Raw genomic sequence first — 14,880 nt, forward strand, 5'->3', positions numbered from 1 at the left:
TTCAACAGCAAAGTTTACACTATGTCTCTGGACAAGTCTAATTTACACAACAAACGTATGTTTTACTATTGCGAGCATGGATTATTTTCATATTCATAGTAGTGACAGAAACCGTCTTGCCCCCTTCAGCGCCTTCAAATGATTTTATTTTGAAAGTCCCGGATGGAAATCCCTCTCGTTCCGCGCTCCCGCGTTGTTTTGAGAACGTTCGGTATCCCAGTGAGCACGCGCTTCCCGGACGGTAGCTGCCTGTCACCGTCGGCGCTGACATCACACAGAGGATTTGCTACAATGTCAAACATTCACAAGCAGCGCGAGCTCACGGCTTCCCCGCGCCACGATGAGAAGCATCGCCGCGTTCTGCTGCTCATCCTCTAAACTCCGATCACCGTCTGTGGCTTTATTCTCAGACAGGATGCGTTTGAGGTGAGATGGGTCACTCTATTTTTAATCTCTAAATTACTGCTTTTAGTTAGGATTTATTTAGTCCCCCCCCCCCCCCCCCCCCCGCTGCTTTTTAATAACAAATAATACCTGATATTTGAATCGGCTTATTGTTTATAAAAAAACAACCTTCAGTCGGTGACGGCGTCTTTCCCCGTGTCTTTATGTGAAAAGTTCCCCGGTTCTCTTACACAGATTGTCGTATGCTATTACGTAATGGGAGTGCGGACACTGCTGGACGGATTTTACAGTGAGGTGCTGTGATGACAAATCTCTGATAGCACAACCTCGCTCTTTGCGTAGTAAAGGCAGCGTCATATTTGTACACCCCTGTAACACCAAGTTTGTTGCCAAATAACGCACTTATTCCCTCACTGGTTCACTCATAGCAAACAACTTCCCGTTTTCCAGGCTCATTATTGACCTAGCGATGACTTAAATCAACGTTTTTTTTTTTTTTTTTTTTTTTTTAATAAGTAATATTTGGTATTCATTTAAACGTTCTTATCAAATAAAGACATCCTAATAATCAGAAGAAAATTTCAATGATTTACGTGTTTTTTAACTAAAAATGTATAAATTTATAGTAATGCCTCTGATTATTGTTCATACATTAAGAACATATACAGTGCCGTGAAAAAGTATTTGCATCCTTTCTGAAGTTTTTGCATGTTTTCAGATCATAAAATAAATTTTAATATTAGACAAAGATAATAATGATGGTTATGAATAATTATGATTTCATTTATTAAGGGGAAAAATCTATTCAAACCTACCTGGCCCTGTGTGGAAAAAAAACAATTACTCCCCTTGTTAAATCATCAATGAACTGTGACTAACCACAGGAAAGCTCAGTTCAATTCCACTAGCTACACGCAGGCCTGAATATGCCAGTCTTATTGAACCAAGAAATCACTTAAATAGAACCTGTCTGACAAAGTGAAGTAGGCTAAAAGATCTCAAAAAGCAACACATCATACCATGAAGAAACCCAATATAGCTGAGAAACAAAGTCATTGGAATCTATGAGTCTGGAAAGGGTTAGACAGCCATTTCTAAGGTGTTGAGACTCCAGAGAACCACAGTGAGAACCATTATCATAACTGGAAAAACTTGGAAATGTGGTGAACCTTCCCAGGAGAGGCCGGCCTACCAGAATTACTCCAAGAGCGCATCGACAGATCATAGAGGTCACAAAAGAACCCAGAACAACATCTAAAGAACTGCAGGCCTCATTTGCCTCAGTTAAGGTCAGAGTTCATGATTCAACAATAAGAAAGAGACCGGGCAAAAATGGCATCCATGGGAGAGTTCCAAGGAGAAAACCACTGCTGACCACAAAGAACACAAAGTCTCGTCTCACGTTTGCCAAAAAAACATCTTGATGATTCCCAAGACTTTGGGGAAAATATTCTGTGGACTGATGAAACAAAAGCAGGGGTCTAGCTAGCGCCCGATTGCCCAGCTTTTTGCTGAGGTACCAACACGCTGGGCTGAGATTTTTGGCTGTTAGGTACCAGAACGGATCACTATCGTCACAGTTAGCTAGCAGTACTGCCAGTGGCACTAGCAACCGGTTGTTCTGTACCGAGGGGGTTTATGCCCCCTCCCCGTCTGATAGCACGGTGAAATTTTTCTGAACCCTGAAAAGAGTTTGAGTCCTGTTACATCTGGCATGAAACTAACACAGCATTTAACATCATAGCAACAGTCAGGCATGGTGGTGGTAGTGTGACGGTCTGGGGCTGCTTTGCTGAGTAACCCTTTAACGTTGGTGATCGCCGCTGAAGCGTCAGTTTCCTGCCCTTACTAGTCGCGAACAGCTGGTTAAGACGTAGCGTATTGCCGTTGAGTTGGCTGATCAAATGAACTTTGATCAGCTGGCTTTTCACTGTAACTCGGCAACCGTTTGTCCTATCGTAAAAATTCAAATGGTTCCTGGAAGCTCAGAAATTCCATTTCACAGCCATGTAGGGATATTATGGTATCTGTGGCTGGAAGTCCGCGAATGGCAGCACTTTTGAAGTGTGCTGTCGGGGTTATAAGGATCTGACGACTGTAATTGGTGGAACCATGAATTCTACTCTCTACCAGAAAATCCTGAAGGAGAATGTCTTTGGACAATAATCTGAAACACACCAGCAAGACCACCTCTGAATGGCTAAAAGGAAACAAAATGAAGGTATTGGCGTGGCCTAGTCAAAGTCCAGACTCAAATCTGATTGAGATGCCTGACCTTAAACAGGGTATTCATGCTGGAAAACCCTCCAGTGTGGCTGAATTAAAACAATTCTGCAAAGAAGAGTGGACCAAAATTCCTCCACAGTGATGTGAAAGACTCATCGCCAGGTATCGCAGACACCTGATTGCAGTACTTGCTGGCAAGGGTGGAACAACCAGTTATTAGGTTTAGGGGGCAATTACATTTTCACATAGGGCCAGGTCGGTTTGGATAACTTCTTTCCCTTAATACATGAAATCATCATTTAATCATCATTCACACATGGTCAAGAATATGCACGTACACAACATATATGGCTTGGCAAACTGCTAAGTATCAGGATCAGAAGAGGGCGCTGATTCTAAGGAGTTCACAAGCCAGTGCGGTGTTTGTGCGTCCCAGCAGGTCTATGTGAGCGTGTGAGCCAGGTCAGAGGTCATGTTGCGGAGGGAATCTGATTCCCACGGCCTCTTTACCTTTGGAGAGACGTCCGACAATGACTGTGAGGTGAGATTGTTTACTTATACCTGCTACCAGCATACCTCTTAAAGCTGCATGTGCTTTTAAAGCAGGCTGCAGTTGACAGAAAAGTAACCACAGTAACCTGTCAAATCCAGCTGCTGAACAGGGAATATACTGACATTTTTTTGACTTAATTATGTTGATTTTTTTCCCCCTTCATTGCTCTGTGTTTGCCACTGACAGTCAAGCATTTTAGATCAGTTTTAAATGTGAGTTGGCAGATGAGGTCAGAAGCCAGAAATCTCTTCGCTGAGCTGCTGACAGAGATATTAAAACTTTTGCGAATGAAATCCAACAGCCAATCTAATCCCAGGTCATGTGAGAGCAGTGTTGCTGTACCTTATATAAGTTTGTGTCCTTACAAGCTTTTTTCCTCCTTTCTTTTAGCGTCGTTATAATGCTGCTGTCTAAAGATAAAAGGAACAAGAAGCTTCACTAAGTCAGCAGATCACAGCTGTTTATCCTCTCTGTCTTTGTCTCTCTGTCTCAGATGGGGGCGAGTTGTGGAGAGGTAGATATAGTGTGTCTGTGCGAGGCCAGTCCCTGTACACTTTATTCAGAAGCACACACGCCTACGCCGGTGAGTGCTAAGGCTTTCCATCCACTTAAGTGTCTGTGGCCGTCGCTCAACCTGCTCAGATCTGAGAGTGTTTCTTCAAATGTAATCAGGCTCTGTAAACGCTTCCTGACGACCTCTCTGCAGCTTCGCCATAGCCCTGTTTTATTTTAAAGTATTGGCAAATCACGTGTTTGTCAGTTGTTGTTGTTTTTTTTTTTTTTTTTAAAGGTGTGAATCCAATCAGTTGGTCAGTCTCTCTTCCTGCTTTGTGTTCTCAGGACACGCGTCTGTGTGAACGCTGTGGGAAAAACAGGGTAATGGTAACCAGGTACTCCGAGGGATACGGCACAGAGGTAATGTGTAGCATATGTGTGCGTGTCTTTATGACAGTGCTGTGTGTGCAGTTAATGTGGAGTCTAGATATCTAACACCTTATAAGACTTTTTGATATTTATGTTGATTTACTGGCAGGCAGCTGGCAGTTTTATAAGGTTTTAAGATTCTGAGCTGTACATGAGTAATACAAGGGTTCATGCAGGCTAGATGATTGATGTCGATGCCACTGATAGACAATTCTCCAGAAATGATTTTCAGTCTCTTAAAACTAGGATTACGCCATTTATTGCTAACTGATGTACAATACTGTGCAAAAGTCTTGAGCCAAATAGGTGCATCGATTTATTGGAACGGACAAACATACATGGAAATACAGTACATAAGATAGACAACGAATAATTCTAAGGAGCTTGAAAGGCAATATTTGATGCAACCCCCGTTATATCTTTTTCAGCGGACCTGCTGTCTACAGGCAGCAGTGGGGCTCAAGGGATATTTAGGCCAAAATGAGGTCTAGTTGCAAAGTTTAAGCTCATTTAACATGTAAAGTACTGTGCAACAGTCTCAGGCCACCACTCGTATTTATATTCTTTTAGGAAATAGGGGGAAATAGGTGCAGCGAGTTTTTGAAACAAGCAAACATAAATGGAAATACAGTCCATAACTCAAAAACATTTTTTATAATTCTAATGAGCTTGAAAGTCAGTATTTGGTGTGACCACCTTTATTGTTCAACACAGCCTGAACTCTCTGAGGCAGCTTTCTTTTAATTTCTTTAAATAGTCTTCAAGAATAGTTCTCCAGGCTTCTTGAAGGACATTCAAAGTGCTTCTTTGGATGTTGGTTACTTTTGATTTTGTTCTCTGTTAAGATGATCCCACACTGCTTCAATAGGGTTGAGGACCGGGCTCCATGACTGATAGTGTTCCACTGTGTGTTTTTCTGTTTTCTACTAGTATATGCTTTTACTGCATTGGCAGTGTGTTTGTGATCATTGTCATGCTGAAGAATGAAGCTGTTGCCAATCAGACACTTTCCAAATGGTATTGTGTGGTGGATCAAACTCTGATGTTACATTTCTGTGTTCATAATTCCATCAATTTTGACAAGATCTCCAACACCATTGACTGAAATGCAACCCCAAACCATGACAGGGCCTCCCCATGTTTTACAGATGGCTGTGGACTCTCACTGCTGTACTTCTCTCCTGAATGCCTCAAAAACAAAACAATTCTAATTTGGATTCATCGCTCCATCAGAGCTGTTGCCACTGATATTCAGTACCTCAGCTTTTTCTTCCTGTTTCCCTTCCTTAAAAATGGCTTCTTGACAGCCACCCTTCCACTGAGACCATTTCTGATGAGTCTTCAGTGAACAGTAGATGGATCAACTGAAGGTCCAGATGCATCTCTTAGGTCCTGTGTCAGGTCTTTGCTGGATTTTTACCTATTTTCTAAGTACATGATTTTCAGAGACTGTTCATCTGCTGTAGATAGTATTTTAGGCCTGACGGTTCTTCTTTTGTCCTCAGTTTGTCCAGTTTTCTCAAATCCTTTAAGGGCACACTGATGACCATGCTGAGATATCACACTTTCAGCTTCTAGCTCTTTGAGAATCACCTTGTTCATGCATAAATACTATTTTATGTCAAACTGTGTTATTGTTTGCATTTTTGACAGATTCGACTAAAGAAAGGGGAAGAAACTATGTTTTTTGTCAGACCGCTTGTAGTAAAGTGTCAGGTACAAGGACTGGACTGAAAACGAGTGAAAAAGCAGTTAATGTCCAAACAAAAATTTTGAAAGATCTTCAGAAAGCCTGGAGAACTATTACACAAGACCACTCAAGTCTAGCTCTTTGGAAGCAAAATATAAAGAAATGAGGGGTGGCTCCAGACTTTTGCACAGTACCATATAATTGGCTGTAATAAAATTTACCAAATGATGTTATAGTGGAATTTTGTCCCGATTATTTTATTCAGACTAGCCAACAAATATACCATACAGTTTCCTTAGCTTGACGGTGATGATGCTAGCTACCCATACATGAAACAAAATCCATGAGTAAATAACAAGTAAAACATAAAAAAATGATTTAATGAAATGTCTTTAGCTGCCTTCTTCACAATCAACTCTAAGGTCTCTGTTTACTGCAGACTGAATGTAAAAGAAATGGCAGCCATGTTGTCACTCATTGGATTGTGATGGCCCATTTTGAAATCTCAGCTTTAACATTTTGGCCAGGTGGAATGTTAAGTTATCAGCTAGCGCTAGCTAGCTTCTTTAGCAGACTGCACATGTGCCAGTATATAAACAAAATCATAAAAGAATCCACAGAAAGCAGATATTTCCTTTAAAAATGCCCCGAAAGGCACCAACAGCACAAACATGGTCTGAAGGTGATGACAGGTGATGACAGGTGAGGTGAAACAGATGGCTAGCTGCTATAGCTACATATATTGCAATTTATCACCTTTTTTTAAACTGCAAATTATGCCCCCAGAGATAAACTTTGTCAATACAGTGATCCCTCACCTGTTGCGGGGGTTACGTTCCAGAGACCCCTGCGATAGGTGAAAATCCACGAAGTAGTGGTGTTATATTTATTATACATTTAATTTATTATTTATATATATATTTAGGGCTTTATAAACCCTTTCCACACTGCTATAAACCTTTCCCACTCTCTTACCACAACTTGAATGATGAAGATGATGAATTATGTAGCTGTGCAGTACTGATGGCAGTGAAGGTGGTGCAGTATCTTTGCCCTCGGCTGTTACTTTTGTTTCTGCTAAAGGCGTAGGCGTAACTTATCTCTTGGTCCGAGTGATGAACATAGTTATGGGGTGTAACAGTAATACCTATATACCGCATAATCCTGCGGTATAGTGAAAACGCCGCAAAACAGAATTAGTAATATTTTTTTTTTCAAAAATCCGCAATACAGTGAAGCCACAATAAGTGAACCGCGATATAGTGAGGGACGACTGTATCTGTTTTATCTAATAGCACAAAGTTCTCACTGTGTTATCTCACTTGAGTCATTTTAATTGCTGGATCGGGCTGACCAGCACTGTCATTTAAAACATGTTGCATGCATCTATCAAAGAGAACTCTTACAAGCGTAGTCCAACTTAATGGAATACAAATGTGTGCACTACTGTATTATTACAGTTACTTTAAACTCACATTTAAAGTACCTTTAATAGTACAATAATCAGTCCCTGTTGTAGTCACATATGAATCCATAGACTGTGATGTCCACACATGACTCTTTATGCTTCACTTCTCTGTAGAGCCTGGGTACAGCTGTGTCCATGAAAAACCTCACAGTGCCTCTGGTTGGCTGTCGGCGCTTTTTAAATTTTGTTCCTCCATCTTTGTTTTATCAGCTTCCTTTTGCACGCTGACCATCACCTCCTGACCTCACTAGTAAATAAACAACAGCTCTATCTGGTGGACTAAAAAAAGCAACCGATTTTATTATTCTCATACTAAAAAGTTAAGTTTGGCTTTGCAGTTTATATAAATAGCTCATTATTTGGTACTCCTAATGATACAGTATTGCCACACAAAATATTGCAATACTATGCTGTATCAATCCCCCCCACCATCACCACCCCTAGAAGACAGCTAACTGCTATAGTTGTATGTGTTTGCACCTGCCAGCCACTTTGAAGCACCCACACCCTCAACCATCCATAACCAGAAGCATTATTACAATTTAAGCAGGTGAGTTATATTAGAAAAAATACATTGTAGCGCAGTCACAGGAAGAAACTCAAACTGTGTTTTGTAGAAGGCTGTAAACATGTATATTTCTGTTGTAAAATTGGCCATTTTAACATGGGAGCCACCCTCAAGTGGCCATTGCGGGATCTGCATATTTAACTGCATTGATAGATAAGCACATTATCCTAATAGCTCTGTTTGGAAAAACATTAAAATTAATATTGTCAGTACAGGGGGGAGGTCTGTCAGCAGTTAACACATAAAAAATAATTACAAATTGTTATTATACAATTTTAGTATTTAGTGATGTATTTTTCATAGATTCTTGATTTGTCTGAAATCTGTGTTATGCACAGTGCTTGGTTTGATATGATCTATCTATCTACACACACACACACACACACACACACACACACACACACACACACACACACACACACACACACACACACGCGCGAGCAATGGATAAAAAGACTAGTACCGCTGGGATATGAAAAGTCTGACTTCATTAGTCATGTTATGGTTAGAGGTGTGAGCTGATTCATGCTTAATAACAATAGTGGTAATAAAAAGTGACGCATTAACACACTCACAGAGACAAATGCCATCATCAAGTGGTTTTTGGTTTCACAAATTGCGTTGATCTTTGTTGAGTCACTGAGGCTTTTCAGTGTTTCTTTTAAACATTTCAAAATATAAGCTACTGAATTATTTTGTATCTGTTATATTTTATCTTTTGTGTTTCATTCCGTTGCAGGAGGAGTGTGTATTATCTGACCCTCAGGGGGAGAGTGACGCAGATGCGGATATAGAGGATACAGACTGCAGGTCACAGACACGTTTAAATACACGCAGTGCGCTATACTATGTGCCTTACGGTTTCTGACCTTGTGCCTTTGACTCAATTTGTTCAGACTCCACGAGCCTGGTTCTCTCCAGCGAATCAGCTCACGGAGACGGAAACGTCCTCGAGTAGCACGACAAGACACCACGGAGAGTGAGGATGATGGTGGGCGGAGTCATAGATCCCATCGATGGAATCTCAGGCTCAGTCCTGACAGAGCACACAGCAGAACCATACTCGAGGTAAAAATAAATAAATGAACAAGTTAAAATACATCGATAAAAGTCAAAGTCAAGATGTGATTAGAATGCAGCTTTATTTCATGGGGTTTAACAAAAGTACTGCTTTCAGTTTTGTCTTCGGCTACTGAAAAACATGCTCTGCAGGCCATTGAAGAATATCACGTTTATTTGCCTTAAGAACCTCTTGGGTCATTATCTGTTCACACTGTGAAGTGCTGTTTGATCAGTTTTGCAGCATTTTGTCTGAAGCTGAGCTCGGTGCACTTCAGCATCCATCCTGCCACTTCTCTCAGCAGTCACATCATAAATAAAAACTAGTGAACCGGTTCCACTGGCAGCCATAACATTACCTCCACCATGTTAAGCAGATAATGTGCTTCAGATCATGAGAGTGATCTTGTCTTGGTTGGATATTGTTAAATTGTTTTTCTTCATGGAAACAATTCTGTCATCATGCACTTTGGTTGCCTTCTGTGGTCTTTCAGGCGTTTTGTTGTTGCTGAGCTGCTCAGTGCGTTCATTCTTTTTTAACAATGGACCAGATTGTTGATTTGCACACTGAAGTTTTTGCTCTCGCTCTGATGGGTTTATTTTGGTTTTTCAGTCTAATGATGGCATCCTTCACTTGCGCCAACATCTCTTTGGGCCTCATGTTTAAAATTACAGTGAAAAGCTATAAAATACAAATCTTGAAAGAAATATTTGAATCAGCTTCAGATATCATGTCTGATTCATTTATTATGAAATAAGAAGAGAACTGACCTCAGCTGTACGTGAAACTGCTTCTCAGTCAATTGTTTTGTTACATTAGAGCCTTTGACAGTGTGGTACTGCGCATAAAAATGACTGAGCTGTTAATGTAGTACTTTAGTTAAACCCTTGAATTAAAGCTGAAAGTCTGCACTTCAATCACACACTGATTGTTTGATTTTGAAACCACTGTGGTGGTGTACAGAGCAAAATTACAAAAAAGAAAGGTATCATAGTCCAAATACTCATGGACATAACTAAATCTTGAGCTCTTTTTGTCTCGCTGAACGATCAGAAGTTTTGGGTTCATACTCTTACTTGCCTGCTGCTTTAATTAGACAGTCTGGTCATTCAGGGTCTAAAAATCAAGTACAAGAGGACAAATTGAGGTCTTTCCTGGTTCTCTCTTGTGTCTATCTTTCAGGAGAGCATATCACAGGTCAGGCCACTGATCATCTGCAGGCCGAATGTCGAGAAGAAGAAGAGTCCAGATCAACTGCCCCGAGGCTCCAAACTGATGTCTCTGTGGCCGTCATCTGTCTCTCTTCCTCTTATCCTCCTCCTCTCATTACCTCTCTCCGTTTCCCTCATTGTTGTTATTGTTTCTTTCCTCCTTCCGTGGGCCAGCGCTTGACCCACCGTTCCTGCTTCAGGACAATAATTTCATTCCAGAAATTACAAGAAGTTCTACCGACTCACACAATGTAGTGGATAGAGTAAAGAGAAACGGGTTATGTTTCTTTATAACTTAGTAGAAATACTTTAAAGATCATAATATATTATAAATATTGAATTTGTATTAAATGTTTCTTTTCCTTCTTAATTGCATTCTGGAAAGATTTGAAACATCTCGAGTTTAAGCGACAGTCGTCCTTTGAAACCAAAAAGACATTGAGATACTTTCATAATGCATCACATTTTGATCTAGAACCCGCTCACAGTGAACATAACAAACTCAGCTCCTGCTTCTGCCTCATAAAATCTCACCTTCCGTCTCACTTTTCCTCACCCCCTCGTTTGTAAAAATAGACCTCTCATCTCGCGCCGTATTTTAACAAGCCACAGGAGCGACACGTGGGGGGCAAGGTTTTCATGGCTGCGCAGGTACTTTCAAAAAGGAAACTGGGAGGCTCAGTAGGAAAACCTGCGAAAGACAATGCCGCCGAACTATGCAATCCCTCTGTTCCTACCGCGGCATCTTAACTGCTGCTGAAGAACGTCTCCTATGTCCTTGGCACTGTCGCCACCTTCGTGGCCCCGTCCCCTTTTTTTCCTCTGAGGAGTAGGGTTTGTGAATGCAGGGACTTAGTGGTTCTAAAGTAGAGCATGACCCAATTTAAAAAGCAATACCAGGAGAGATCTGATACAGCTCCCATCGTGTATGATCTACAGTGCATCTGTTTTAACGAATGAATTACATGTATTACTTTACTCACTGCAGACCTCAAAATAAAATGAGCTTTAGTGGAAGTATATTAAAGCAATTTCAACACTATTTCACAGTCTTACAGCTGAAACCTTGCAGTCACATTTAAAAATGTTGACCTTATTTGTGTAAATCTTTATAAATTATGATTTAAGAAGACTAAGCTTGACAATCAGTCGCACTATTTATTGCAAGCTGGAATATCTGAAAAATGCCATTTTGGCTTCTCTGTACTGTACATTTAATTTTATGTTGTTTTGTATCTTTTTTGAAGTTATGATTGGTTTTTTTTCCACACATCACACTACTGATGCTTGCTTCCCTGTAGAAAAATGACCATTTTAGGTTAACATCAGGTCTCAATGTGTTAACTAGTTTAAAGTTTAAGCCATTTTTCTCTCCTAGTTTGTTGTATTACTGTAGTCTTACATTTTATTTCTACATGTGTGTTCATCTCTGTGTTTCTTGAGGGCCCAGAAATTCAGTAAAACTAGATTGTATTTTGACAAAAAGAAGTTGTTTTGTTTTTTCGCCCACTACCACCTGGGGTTGCATGAGGAGCTCTTAGGTCAATCTGCTGACTTAGCCTCGGGCCATCCAGTGTAGCCAAGATATCCAGATAGTGAAAGGATATCTAGCTCTAGACTTCATGATCCGTATGTTTTGCATTGTTTACCAATGCAGGTAAGTTAAGAAAATTAGCTGATAATAGGTTAAATCACTGTGAGTCGGTAACATATGGTTTGTAGACTGTTCTTTGACCTCTCTACAAAGGGAAAACATCTTCCAGCACCAGTGCCTACATTTTCTGCAGGAAGTCTGTTTAGAGGTTTTTAGAGGTTACAATTTGGTAATAGGAAATAGTGACCAATAGGTTCAGCAACACATTGCAGGCAACTTGCACAGCAACAGCACGAGTTCTACTTTTTTTTCTTTTTTTTTTTTTTTCCAGTTTATGCAGAGTAAGCTATTGTCACCTTTAGACAGAGTTCGTGCTACTTCCTCTTTCACTAGATTTATGATTATAGTGGTGTTTATCTTATCTATCTTTCAAATGCAGATATGTACATTTCCCCCACCCATTCACACTGCGGCTGGAGCTCATCCCAGCTGACATTAGAAACCAGGACAGGTCGCCAGTCCATCAGATGGCAGTTCTGCAAAATGTTGAGTTGCTTTGTTATTTTTTTAGATCACACAGAGTTACAGCACAGGCACTCTGACAATGGATGACAGCGCTCAGTGTTGAACTACTTGTGCCTCTCTGTTGAGCCGAAGACGAAGAATGCAACCCTCATGTCCCGGCAGTGTAGCTGCTCTTGACAAAAGGGCCTGGAGGGGGATGGGGGTGGGGGGGTCCCATAACGAGGTTAGCACTCTTCACTCCTCCTCCTCCTCCTCCTCTCACTGCTTGCATTGTCATGGTAACAATCAGAACTGCAGCAGAGGAAACAGACTTTTCATAAGTAGATTGTGAGCAGCTGCCCAGAGCCAAACTGTATCCTCATCTGCTGTGAATGTGAATGCAGTGGTAAATATCTGTCCCCGTCATGCCTGAATGCAGCCTTTTTTAGGGTGGACAAAAGCAGCTTGCGGACATTTGAGTGCTTACAAAGACACATTCAGTGTGAAGAGAAATGTTTAAGGATTCGATTTTGAGTGCAGATGAACAGCAGCCTTACGCGCTCGGCTGCTTTATTAATTTTCCCTGCGTGCGAATGTACAGTAGGTATGTTTGCATGCGAAGCTTCACATGTGAATGTGAAGTCACTGTGTCTTCAGGTAGGAGTTTTTTTTTTTTTTTTTTTAAAGCAATCTGTTGCCCACCAGTTTCATTTCCAGCGCACCCACTCACAGTCCTGAAACTTCAAAGCATTTCAGAAGAATTTTATTAGAAACCTACTGTGTGTGGACAAAAATTAAAGTCCACTGATCTTAGAGGATTTGTGAGCCAGGATTTTGATATTAAAGATAAAGACAAAAGACCTTTATATATATATATATATATATATATATATATATATATATATATATATATATATATATATATATATATATATATACAGTTATATAGAGTTGAAACACATTTACAAAAACTGAAACAAAAATGGCAACCAGCATGACTGAGATCAACAGAGCTGTGCAGATTTTTAAAAAATCAGAATAAAACAAACAAAAACAAAAAACTATAAAGCACCTAGCAGTTTCTTCTGTAGATTCCTTCTCAGTTGAAAATGATACACTACATGGGCAAAAGTCCGGGGCCACCTACACATTACACCTACAGGAGCTGCTTGGCCATGGAAACCCATGCCATGAAGCTCCTGGTGCAGTTGCTGATGTTAATGCCAGAAGAGGTTTAGGCCCTGTTTTCACGAGAACGTTTTCAGATGAAAACGGCAAAGTTTTGATGCCTCCCGTTTACACGAGAAGGCATGAAAACGATACTTTTCGAAAATGGGCTCCAGAATGGAGCATTTTTGAAACGCTCCGTCTCCGTTTCCATGTGAACGGGCAAAAACACTACTTTTGGAAAACGGGGGCACTGGCACATGCATACAATGGTTGCAACTTTTGTATCTGCACTGCCAGCTTGAGGCCTAGTAATGGGAACTACAGTATTTTCAGTGTCTTGCATTTCCATGTAAACAGAGATTGTTTCTGAAACGTTTTCGTCTGAACATGCTACTCGAAAACGAAAACGGCAAAATGACACCATTTCCACTGAAAAAGCTCTCATGTAAACAGGGCCTTAGAACGCTGCAGTTACTGAGTCAACAGTGTTGGAGACTTTCATGTATTATGTGCCTCAGCACTTGGTGGCCCTACTCTGTAACTTACATGGTCTGACATTCTGTGGCGAGGTTGCTGTGGTTCCTAAATGCTTCCTCTTCACAATAATTCCACTCACAGTTGATGGTGAAATGCCTAGGAGGGAAGGAATTTCAAGAATCATCTTGCATCCGTGACATCCTGTTACAGCACCCCACTGCAATTCAGTGAGCTCTTCAGAACAACCAATTCTTTCACAAATGTTTGTAAAGGCAGACTGCAGGGTTAGATGCTTAATTCTACACCTGTGCCAATGGGACTGAAACACCTGAATTCACAGATTAAGAGGTACTTTTTTTCACATAGTGTATGAATGGTATTAATACAGTTGGGGTGGGGTCATAAAGCAAACATACCCTATTGCAAACCCTACCACAATACTTTGAGCTATGTCAGCCTGATGAAAGAGAGTGAAATGAAAACATTGATTTTTAGGTTAGCTTCCCTTCTGAGATTTATGCACCACTAAATGAAAACTAGACATTTAGAACCCAGGTGGAACTAAATACCATGTAATAATAATATAAAGAGGATTTTAAAATCCATTGTTTAAATATGTTTATGAAATGCTAGCTGATAATATGTTGACAGATCCTCTAAAATTGTTGGAAGCAAGGGGAACTTCCTGTCTAATTGCTTCTCATCTGACAAATGTTTTCAGCTAATTTGAATAAAGTTGTTTCTAGCTTAGATATTTCTTAGATTTCATTGGTGCAACATGTTTTAGCCAACAGTAAACACTAGTTCACACTGTGGCCTGACAAATTTACACATAGCTGCTGCAAGCCAGTCCAGTTACCGTTTCTAAAAATGTGGTAATACAAGGAGAGAGCATATTTGTGAACATTATTTTTCAAGTCAAGGTTGAACAGTGTGACCCAGCTGTTTGTTTTCTCCGTTAGCACAAAAGCCTCCAAGCCAACAGGTGTTGTCTGTTTTGTTGCCCTCTTGACCTCCTTCTCCCTCTCAC

At 40.5% G+C, this 14,880-nt stretch overlaps 1 protein-coding gene across 3 annotated transcripts; it reads left to right on the plus strand.

The window, feature by feature from the left end:
* The first annotated feature begins 219 nt into the window (after positions 1–219).
* On the plus strand, positions 220–11,590 carry LOC115797528 (uncharacterized). 3 transcript variants are annotated; one of them, XM_030754122.1, is made up of 7 exons: positions 220–426; positions 3,068–3,172; positions 3,678–3,767; positions 4,025–4,099; positions 8,574–8,644; positions 8,731–8,902; positions 10,077–11,590. In XM_030754122.1, exons 2-7 carry the CDS (start codon positions 3,104–3,106, stop codon positions 10,284–10,286), a joined length of 687 nt encoding a protein of 228 aa, XP_030609982.1. In that variant the 5' UTR covers positions 220–426; positions 3,068–3,103; the 3' UTR covers positions 10,287–11,590. The 3 variants fall into 3 exon arrangements, with proteins under 3 accessions (XP_030609982.1, XP_030609981.1, XP_030609983.1); XM_030754121.1 differs by having other exon boundaries at positions 221–426; positions 3,071–3,172; XM_030754123.1 differs by lacking the exon at positions 3,068–3,172 and having other exon boundaries at positions 221–426.
* The last annotated feature ends 3,290 nt before the right edge of the window (positions 11,591–14,880 follow it).

Source organism: Archocentrus centrarchus, chromosome 18, assembly GCF_007364275.1.
Source record: "Archocentrus centrarchus isolate MPI-CPG fArcCen1 chromosome 18, fArcCen1, whole genome shotgun sequence".
NCBI classification, from domain to species: Eukaryota; Metazoa; Chordata; class Actinopteri; order Cichliformes; family Cichlidae; genus Archocentrus; species Archocentrus centrarchus.